Below are 10,975 nucleotides of genomic sequence, written 5' to 3' on the forward strand. Positions count from 1 at the left end.
CATTCTGTACGTTGATACAAGGCAACTTTGATCGTTGCATCAGCATTCCCTTGAGCGCTCTATTCAAGTTTGATTGATGAGTGTGTGTACGCGCGTCTGCTGCACTGTCTTGTGCGTGCTCGCTCACTCGTCCGCCCGCTCGGGCTTTGTTCGTTCTCAGAAAGTAGCGGAGAGCAAGAGGAAAGCGCTGGAGGAGGCGTCGGAGCTCATGGAAGATCACTACAAGAAGTATCAGCTCAAGCTGCGCTCCATCAACCCGCCCTGCGTGCCGTTCTTCGGTACGACCTCGACCTGAGACCGCCTCTGACCCCCGCAATGCGCTCCCCCGCCTTCGTCTTAGTCCCGTCTCCGTGACGATGACCTGTGGGCAGTGCCCATCGTCATTGGTGGCCGTCAGCTAGTGGTGGACATTTCATATTATTGTGGCCGCGACCAGTCGCTATCTCTAGGACGGCCACTGTTAACTTACAACAATGGGGTACCTGTTTTAGTGACCCTTTAGGCGTGATGAGCTGAGTCGACTTAATTATGGAGCATGATCACTTCCTGCAGTGGTTGGCGTGATTTTCGTTTTGTAACAATCCCACGCAGGAATCTACCTTACGAACATTCTCAAGACGGAGGAGGGAAACCCGGACTTCCTGAAGCGGCACGGCAAGGAGCTCATAAACTTCAGCAAACGGCGCAAGGTGGCGGAGATCACGGGCGAGATCCAACAGTACCAGAACCAGCCGTACTGCCTGCGCACCGAGCCCGACATACGGGTGAGTGGCTCGTGCGCACACACACACGCGCGCACACACTCTGGCTCAATCACATACACACCTGCTCACACAATCACAAAGATCCCCCCAGTATAGCCTCTTACAGACTGTTGGGGCAAGTGCTATTAGCAAGCACCGACAAAGGCCAGAACGGTACTACACGAAGGGGGGGGGGGTTGGCCAGTGTAACGCCCGGCTGCCCGAGTGGAGATGTATACCCACACCATACTAGGTTCTCATTTAAGGTTGAGTTGACCTCGGGGGGGTCCTCATGAGTGGGAAATGAACTCTGGTCTCTAGATTGGTAGAGCAGTGTGCTAACCACTACACCTCACGATCACACACCATATGCGCTGGTCACACTGCTCCACAACTAAAACTCCCATTTATTGCTTTGAGGTCTGCTGCCTGGATGTTGTCTCTCCACGTGCTCCTTTTCAGTGTCCAACCGCATCCTCCCATCCCACCCCCTCGGTCTCCCTCCACTCCTCAGCCCTTCCCGTTGCATCTTCTTCGACTCCTCTCAACACGTGCCCAAACCATCTCCATCGTATCACCTGTCTGATCATCATGGGACCTCCTTTGCCAGTGCCAAAATATGATAATAGGTTTTTCCCCTTTTTTTCTGGCAACAAAACAGGTGTTGAGATGTTAAAAGACGAAACTGAAACCTTTTACAAGGAATCACGTCTGCATCAACCACTGTTTGTGGTCTGGTCATCTTTATAATATTATTTCTTTTATATTATTAATTATTCCTGCTCAGGCTCAAACTCGTTAAGTCTTCCTCCTTTCCCTTCTCGAGATTCAATCATCTCTGTCCTTTCTCGCACCCTTCTTTGTTCTTTGCAAGTATACACGTATCTATGTTGAACTTCTTTCACGTCGTGCGTAGCCAACCGTGCCAATCGCGCGCTCGCAATTGTCGGCGCGATCTGGCGGGCGAGGGTGGCGCCGCTTGTTGTCCGTGCGGGGAATTTGCGTGCGCACGGGGCGGCTTCCTCTGACTCTGCCGTTGGGCCCTCGCAGAGGTTTTTTGAGAACCTGAACCCGATGGGCAACATGGAGGAGAAGGAGTTCATGGACTACCTCTTCGACGAGTCGCTGAAGATCGAGCCTCGCCACGCCAAGCAGCCCACGAGATTTGTGAGTGCCGGACGCACGGTGCGCACGTACACGCGTGTACACGTACGCGGCCTCGCGTCTCCTCACGCCAACAAAACGTGCACCCAACAACCGCGTGCGTCAACACGAGCTCGCGCGCATCGGCACGCACGTGGTCGCGACTTTACATACAGTACATACAGCGGCGCAGCACAGCCGATGCTCGTGATTACAGCATTAAAGGAGAGTTTGTTCGTTTACTTTACTACGACACATTTGTGTTAAACGTTATACCACTAAAGTAAAAAATACAAATACTTTTAACTGCGTGAAGATGTTTCTGACGGTGCGATCACAATGGCAGTGTGACGGAGACGAGGGCACCGATCCACGCTGGCAACAACCGACTGGCGACGTCCCCATCCGTTCTTGACCCGGTGACCCCTTTCGCCCACGCCCCCACAGCAACGTCGCACGAATTTCCCGCTGAAGTCGCCGGGCATCCGCCCGCGGCACACCTCCGCGTCGGGCACGCTGCGCGGTCACCCCATCGCGCTGGAGCGGGAACCGCGCAAGATCAGCTACAGCCGCATCCCCGAGAGCGACGGCGAGACGGCGGGCGCCGCCTCGACGCCCAACTCGCCCAACACGCCGCTCACGCCGCCACACTCGGCCGCCTCCGACACGGGCTCCGTGTTTGGCGAGGGAGAGAGCTCCACCTTCCCGGCCACGCGTGAGTCGACACTCGGGCTGCGAGCTACGATGTGGCAGCGGTGATTGTGGTGGTGACGGCGGTGGCATTGGTGGTGACGGTGGTGGTGACATTACACAGAGCGCATCACATCGCTCGGTTTTATATATAGCATCTAAATGCAAGTGACATCTCAAGATCCTTTACAATTAAATAACTGACTTGGCCATTATCCAGCAGTGGATTGACAAGATCTGTATATCCACGTACACATTTGAAGCCAACACGTGTGTCGTTTTAATTGTAGCTGGTACGATCAGTCCTTTTTAAGTTGTCAATTTATCGACTCGGCTTTACTTGGTTTGCAAGACGGCTCGGTGCACAGCCTTTCATGGCGAAGGCTGCGCCAGAGCACAAGCGGCGCCGCTTGCTGGCAGGAGAGAGAGGGGGGGATTGAGGGTGTTGGGAGGCCGCAGTTGAGTGACCGCAGCACCCAGCGTCATTTATTTGGTCTGAATAAATCGATGCATTTCTCTCAAGGTCTGTGTGTGCTGCAGTGGCACTGCCCGTACTGACATTTGCATTGCCAGGAACGGCGAGGGTGGTCACGTCGGCGAGACGCGGTCGTCGACGAGACTGTAGGTTGCGTTCTTAAGCGGCACCGGCTTAAGCGGGCGACTTTTGAGAGCCGCAGAACCAAACGCCGCCTCTCTCCTCTCCCCCCGTTTGTCCTCGCCCCCGCCAAGGATCCCCATCCATCTCAAGTTTGTCCCGGGCGGAGGAGTGCTGCGTGCCTCCACCCCTTCCCCCTCGGCGGCGTCCCGACCTCGCGCCCACCGAGTCCTCACCTTCCAAGGTAACAAATTGGCATGCGCTTGTGTGCGCACTCGTGTGCGCGTGTGTGTGTGTGTTTGTGGGGGAGCGGTGGTGTAGCGGTTAGCGCGCTGCGCTACGAAACCTGGCGACCCGGGTTCGATTCCCGCTCACGGCCAACACCAGTGACGATTTATCTGAACCGGTCTCGGGCCTCCCCTAGGTCGACTCAGCCTCAAATGAGTACCTGGTGCGGTGTGTAAACATTTCCACTAGGGAGACAAAGGCAGTCGGGCGTGGTGTTGGCCACCCACCCCCTCGTGTGCCGTGCTGGCCTTCATAGGTGCTCGCTAACAGCACTTGCCCCTACAGTCTGTTAAGGCTATACAGGGGGTCTTGGTTTGTGAAAGTGTAGTGATTGGCACACTGCACGACGAACCTGAGTTTGGCCAACATCGGTACCAAATATCTGGCACGGTGTGTAAACACGAGCACTTGGGAGGCAAAGGGGGCCAGGTGTGGGTGCTGACTACACCTCCTTTTCATGTTACCATGCTGATGTCAGTATGTGCTCTATAACAGCATTTGCCCCTCCAGTCTATATATACGTGTGCTTACCGTGCACGCTAACAGCACCCGCCCCAACAGTCGGTTAAGGCTTCGCGAGGGATCTTTGTCTTTGTGTCCCCACGTGTTGACGCGCGCGCGTGGCCGTGCGCGCCCCGCCGGCGCCTCCCTCTGTCCCCCCCCCACGCCCGCTCAGATGATGCCCAAGCCTCCCGACAGCCCCCCCGCCATCCCGCCGCGCCTGCCCACGCGCCTCTCCTACCACCGCTCCTCGCTGCCGCAGAGTTCCCCGCCGCCGCCCCCGCCGCGCGAGCCGCGCTCGCACACACCTCCCCCCGTGCCGCTGAGGCCGCCCGAGACCTTCGTCAACTATCGCCCGCCCGAGTCCTTCGGCTCGGCCTGCTGCTCCTTCCCCTCGCTGCCCCCGACGCCGCCTCCCCCGGCCTCCACCACGACGACGACGGCGTCGACGACGACGCAGCCCGTGCCCTCGACGGGCCAGCAGTCGCCCTTCCCGCTGGCCCCGGTGCCGCCCGGCCGCCTGCCGCGCTTCTGCAACCCGTCGTCCGCGCCGCCCCCGCCTCCGCCGCCGCCCCCGCCGCCGCCGCCTCCGCCGCTCAAGACGTTCCCGCAGAACCTCTCGTACCAAGACGCCGACGATTTCCCGCCGCCCTCGCCGGGGCCGCCCTTGCCTCCGCGACCCACGCCACCCGGCGGCGGCGGCGTCGCGGCTTTGAGCGGGGGCGCGACCGGATCCGGCTCGGCCGCCACTCCCGCCGTCGCTGCCGTCGTTGTCGTCCTCCGCCTCCTTCGCCTCCTCCCCGTCGCTGTCGTCGCTCTCGTCTTCGCTGGCGCCGTTCTCGTCGTCCTCGCCGTCCTCTGCGGCGAACGCGCAGGCGCCGTTGCCCAAGCTGCCCCCCAAGACGTACAAGCGCGAGCTGTCGACGCCGCCCACGCCGCGCGCGCGGGCAACCTCGCAGGAGGCCCCCTAGCGGAGAAAAAACAAAACACAAAGCCGCGAATCAAGACGGCGACGTGACGTAAAGAAAAAACACAAACTGTTGTAAAATAATCATAACGTTATTATGAATAATAATTATGATAGTAATAATGCTCATAATAATATTAGTAATAATTATGATAATATATAAAACGATCTTTAAAAATCAAGAGTTCGCAAAGTAACACTGTCGAGAAGGCGGAAGAGCAGCAGGAGGGGAGCGTGTGTTATCGTCGACCAGCGCCGAGCGCTGTTGCGTCGTCATCGTCTTTGAGGAGCGAGCGAGCGAGGACCCCCCTCCCCCCGGCCACGGGGCGCCCAGACCCCCAGCCGCAAGCAACCCCAGCCGCAAGCACCCTGCCCAATTTAAACGGCACAACAAGCCTGACGGTTTATTTTTTTATTTCTTTGCGCATTTTGTATTTTATTTCTAATTAGTTTTTGTTGCAGATGATGTTCATGTTTTTTTGTATTGGTATTATTTTATTGGTCATGTTTAATTGTATTAATCTCAAACAAGAAGAATACATTTGTCCATCTGAGCCAGATACGGTTTTTTGCTCAGTGACGAGCGAGCATGACGACTGTGAAATTCCGCGCAACTCAAACGGCCCGGATTGTTTTATTTTTGGTCGTTGGTGTGTTTTTAATTTTATTTCATACAAAAAAAATCACGTGTTTACTTTTTATTTGTTATTGTACACAAATCGTGGCGGGGTTTCTCCTTCTCCGGCGCCTTTGATTTTGGTTCAAATGAGGCGAGCCGGGAAGGGCGCTCCCCGCGTCCGCCATCGTCGCGGGCCAGGTGGAGAGACGGCAGCCGGCCCCGCGACACTGCATGCTGTATCCTGTACACAATCGAACACCGCCTCTTGGGTTTGTTTTCGTTTTTATCTTTGCTCGTTATTACAAAGGTTTATTTTAATTTTTTTAATGTTCATCATGTTGAAATCACTGCGTGCGTCCGCAACAAACTGGAGCAGTGCTTCGTAAAAAAAGCAAAACAAGAGAAGGTTCGGTTTGCATCTGAGACCAAGCCGAGAGCTCCGCACTCCCGAGTTGTCATCTCCTCCGTGTGTCGGCGTCGGGTCCTCGTCAGACGCGCGAACGCCCAGTTCTGCCAAGGTCCTCGCAACGCCAACGCCGTTCCCGTGCGGCTGCCCTTCCCCCCCCCCCCTGTCTTGGCTGCCAGGAAGTTAACAGCCCGTGGAAAAAAAAACAAAAGTCGTGATAAGATTTTCTGAATATTTGTTCGGCTCAAAAAAAGAAAACTTGGCGCATCGTGATGTTGACTTGAAGCAGTGGCGCGGATGTTTGCACCGGGAAATAGTGTCTGTGGCAGGAGCAAGAGAGACGAGCGAGATGAGAGAGAAGAGAGGGAGACACAAGTTAGAGAGATGAGGGATGTTGATCGGTTAGAAGTGACTTGCACCGAGCACGGTTATCATGCATCTCCCCCGCCCACCAATACAAATGAATATCTGTTCCTTCTCGGCTGGAACCAAGAGTAGCACCCATGGGCTTGGCCACTTTCAGCACGGGGCCGGGGAGGGGAGGGGGGGTGTCAAAAGGGGTCTCGCGATCCCATCGTCACGACGGGGAGGGAGCAGCGTGCTTGAACCCCGCGCATCCAGAGCGACTGCTCACAGCCGCACGGGGAGGGGCAAAGTTTAAACGCAATCATGGAGTTACAAAGAGAAGAGGAAACGTCCACTTGACTCTGGGAAGGCACCGCCGTACATCGTAACCTTGAGCGTCGCGCTGAGGCGACGGAAAGTGGTGAGGAGAGAGCAGCCCTGGACCGGCAAGGAAGCTGCCGGAGCCTCGCGTTCTGTTTCGGCAATGTAGGCACTTTTCCAAATGTCGTCCCTTTTATTTATTTCTTTCCATATATTTTTTATATGAACACTCAACCCCTGGTTTATCCATTACCCTGCACGGCTCGAGTTTGTATGACACAGCCTTAACAGCCATTGTCTCTGGCAAAAATCCTACAGCGAAATTATATTTAGTTTCTTTTGTTGTTGTCGGGTTGGGATCGACACTGGAACCAGAACCTAGCGCCGCAGTGTCCTTATTTAAGCCTCGTCTGTGTCCAGCGATTGCCATGACAGCTACAGCTGGCTGGGGTTCCCTACGTTCAGTGTCGGCAGCACCCATGTCATTCACGATGAGAGCATCTTCCCCTTTACGGTTCGGTTTGCGGTGTAGAGCGGGGAACGTTCAACTCCGGCAACGGTGTCGTGTGCTGACCTACGAGCTGGCTGTGTTCCAGGGCCTCGCCTGCCCGTCGCCTTCAATGTCACGTTTTCTTTCTGGAAGCTTCTTGTGTCTGCCAGGTTGTTGGGAGGAGAGATGTGACCCCAGTGTGTACCAAGGATGCAAAATGTTTTAACTGCGACACGCACTCGCACAAGGCTCTTGACACAGCCTTGTGTTTTTATTGTTATTTTTTTTGTTCCCCATCAACATTTTACAAAAGGGCCTGTCTAGTTTTTTTCTATCGTTAATATTTTATTCCCAGATCCATTGATGAACATGATTATGTAATTTTCCTGACGGTGAAAGTTGCCGTAAATCATGCAGCGTTTGCGTTTGTGCCGTAGCCACGGACCTGCATATAAGCGACGTTATTTCTTACAGCGCGGGAAGAAAAATGTAATTAAATAAAATGAGGGAAAACTGCAATTTTTGTTTCGGAGAAAATGTTTCATTTTTTTCTGCCAAAACACAAACACTTCAAAAGCAGCTCGGAGCTGATGTGCACACGGTCCTGTCTGTAGGAGGCGTCAAGTTGTTTCGAGACCCAAGTGGCAGTGGACACCTTGCCACGTGCAGCTGGCCACGAATCGTAGGATCGTTGCTCTGAATGCTCACCGAGGGGTCTCGAGCCCAGACCAGTGTTCAACTTGTCGCTGCCACCCTGCGGTGGCATAACCTCGGCGGTTGCAATTTTTCGATGTGGCCAACAACGGCGATAACCATTTGAAATAACAAATTTACATTTGTAAGGCACATTTTATCCGTAGATGAGTGGATAATCAAGTGTCATGTAATTCACTGTTATTAGTGTAACTAACTCAATACTAATGTTTTGATAACTTATGTGGAAATGCATTCTGCTCTAGCCAATGGACCATAACGTTTCTGCTGAAATCGCACAGACGGTGACGCAGCAAGTAAGGAGAATCGGGCTTTGCACATGTGCCACGTACTATGTGTACGTTGAACTTCTTCCACACCGTACGTAGCCAACCCTAGCTAATCGGAGGTGCGGGAGCTGGCGGCAAAACACTCAGCCCGGACCCGCCGTGCCCAACGTTATCCAGCACGCTCGTGCGGCCGTCACGGCAGCGTGCGCGCCGGTCACGCGCTGCCGACCGTCCGAGCACTGCGTCCGTCAAACGCCGAACGCCGTGGGGGTGGCGGCCCGGCGTCACTCGGCGAGCCTTGGCCACATCGATGCCTTTGCGCGCAGGAAGCGCCTCCACTGCACCCTCTCTCTTTCTCTCTCGAGCGCACCGCTGTGGTGGGCCTCGCGCTCGCGGCTGCCCCGGGGTCTCTGGTCGCTTATAGCACTGAGCGGTCTCCCATCGACCAAGGTCGAGTACTTGGGGAGGAAAAAACGAGTGTACTCTTTACAGCGCTTGGATGTCCACAGTAGCGGGCGCTGATCGCAGTGAATGAACACAGCGAGGAGGCTTTCTCGGGAAACTCCTCGGTGTAAATGAATGCTTTTCCACCCATTCCTTGCCCGGCGAAACCAGCGTACAGGTGCATACACACCCCCTACTAAGGTGGGGGTACACCTTTTAATCCACCCCCTGGAGGGAGGATGATAGGTTGAGTCGAACCCGTGGCTTTTACACTATCCGGAGTACTTGAACCACCCTCGTGAATAGAAATAAAACCGCTGCGTTGCTTTGCGACGGAGGCAGCCCAACCGAGTAGCATGCCTCCGAGCGGGCAGGCGTTGTGCAGACAGTCGATGGGCACCGTCGTTGCACAGGGAGAGTGCACTCGCCTTTATTTTCACTTGGACAAAATATTTTAAAACATCGTACAAATCTCACGAGAAGTGCCATAGAAAAGTGTTGTGTGTTCAAAATACACGCGATTGTGGAAATCGAGCAAAAGTAACACTACTCTCTAATGTAACAATTTTGTAATGTTGATATTTCCCAGAATTTAACGCCCCACCTTGAAACAACTCGCATATAAATCCTCTGTGCAAATGCAGCCGTGCAACTCGCAATTAGAAGGCTGCAAATCTCGGTTTGGGGTCACCCTGTCGCAAGCGGTGGCTGACGAAATGAGTCCCCAGCAGTGGAGGTGGGGGAGGGGAGCGTGCCCCCCCCCCCCTCTCGCGGCAGTCCTCTTCACCACCGGCTCGGCTCGCCAATGGAGATTTGCGCCACCCCCACGGCACCGACGTTCTGACTCGTGAACGACTGCGGCGTGCTCGCGGGGGCGTGTGTGCTGGAGGTGCCCGTCGAAGTGCTTCTGTTTGATTTTAACCGCGCGCTCCTGCGCCTCCCGTCCTCGCCGTCATCTCTCCTGGCTGGGGAGGAAGCCGAGGCCCCTTGTGCCGCCCTTGGTCACTTCGTCTCCCCGTGGAGCTCCGTGGCCGTGGCGTTGGGAAATCTGCGCGAACACGGCGCAAGGGGACTTTTCGTTACCCTCGCGAAGCTGAGCGCCATAAACCCGGCCACCCGAATTCGATTCCTGGCCACAAATAACATCAGTGGCGCGTGACATTTTTGTGAACTGGTCCTGAGTCCCCTCTTCACGAACCTGCACTGATCAGCGCAGTTAAGTTTGGTCAAACAACCCCTATTCCAGACACAGCATGGGGAGGACGTTTTCCAGTAGTCGTGTAGTTGATTTACAATTAAATATAATAATTAATTTAACTTGGTGTTCAGAAAGGACCCAATTCACAAATCGGCAAATGCATCTTGATCCCGTTTTTGACAACAACAAAAAAATCCATCCCAGCATCTCCCATCACCGACCATTCGACAATGCGATGAGTTTCGTGCCCCCCCTCCCGCCGTGCGTGCGCCACCTGCTGCCCCGACTGAAGAAGCTGCGCAGGGATTCGCGGAGGCTGCCCTTGCGAGCCGGCCCCTCCGTCGGGGCAGCCGGGGCAGCCGGTGTCCGCGGGCCCTCGCGGTCCTTGCCGCGTCGCGCGCGCCGCCCGGCCGCTTGCGACCGCTTCGTCTTCGCGTCCCCGGAGGAGGCTGGAGCGGCGGCGGCGGCTCCGTGGCGCCTCCGTTCCGGGCGGGCGTGAGCCGGGGTGGCGGCGGCGGCGGCGGCGCGGCCCGACGGTCGCGGGAGGCCGCCGGAGGAAGAGGAGGAACGCGGCGCGCCGTGCCACGGGGCCTCCGCGCGAGGGTGGACCTGCAGCGAGCGCCTCCACGCCGTGTGGCGACCCCCCACACCGCCTGCACGCACGGCACCGCTGGCGCGTCAGCACGAGCCACGGGGACTCGGGAGCGGTGCCTGGGGCTTCGGTGACCGGGCAGTGACCACCGATGCCAGATTCAAGTCGCCGCGGTATAACCGGCGCTTACCTTGAGCCGGGATTATAATGGACGGCCGCACGTTGTACTCTAGTGGTAGTGCCTTACGCCGAGAATTCCTGCTCCAAACCAGCTTTGGCAGCGTTCCAGAAAACACGGAGTGAGAAATGAAGCCCTGAAGTTCTCACGATGCCCACCACACCGAGCCCTGCGCGATTACTACCCCGGGAGACCCCCTCCACACCCACCGTGCCCCCCCCCCCTCTAGACCCACCATGCCCCCCCTCCACACCCACCGTGCCCCCCCCTCCCACCGTGCCCCCCCCACCCACCGTGACCCCCCTCTCCACCCACCGTGCCCCCCCTCCCCACCCACCGTGCCCCCCTCCCCACCTACCCTGCCCCCCCTCCCCACCCACCCTCCCCACCTCCCCACCCACCTTGCCCCTCACCTCTTCCATCCTCCATCTCCACTCCCCCGAGCAGGGACGGGAGCGACCACTTGCGCATG

The 10,975-nt window shown here is 56.4% G+C and overlaps 1 protein-coding gene across 1 annotated transcript in view; it reads left to right on the plus strand.

The window, feature by feature from the left end:
* Nucleotides 1–7,627, plus strand: part of SOS1 (SOS Ras/Rac guanine nucleotide exchange factor 1) — a 40,084-nt gene extending 32,457 nt beyond the window's left edge. Inside the window, 7 exon segments of the mRNA XM_061559565.1 lie at nucleotides 161–278; nucleotides 592–764; nucleotides 1,794–1,910; nucleotides 2,334–2,601; nucleotides 3,306–3,415; nucleotides 4,136–4,711; nucleotides 4,713–7,627. Coding sequence (XP_061415549.1) covers nucleotides 161–278; nucleotides 592–764; nucleotides 1,794–1,910; nucleotides 2,334–2,601; nucleotides 3,306–3,415; nucleotides 4,136–4,711; nucleotides 4,713–4,931 — 1,581 coding nt within the window. The 3' untranslated portion in view covers nucleotides 4,932–7,627.
* The last annotated feature ends 3,348 nt before the right edge of the window (nucleotides 7,628–10,975 follow it).

This window comes from Lethenteron reissneri, chromosome 25, assembly GCF_015708825.2.
Source record: "Lethenteron reissneri isolate LAM-NWPU_2019-01 chromosome 25, ASM1570882v1, whole genome shotgun sequence".
Classification (NCBI taxonomy): Eukaryota; Metazoa; Chordata; class Hyperoartia; order Petromyzontiformes; family Petromyzontidae; genus Lethenteron; species Lethenteron reissneri.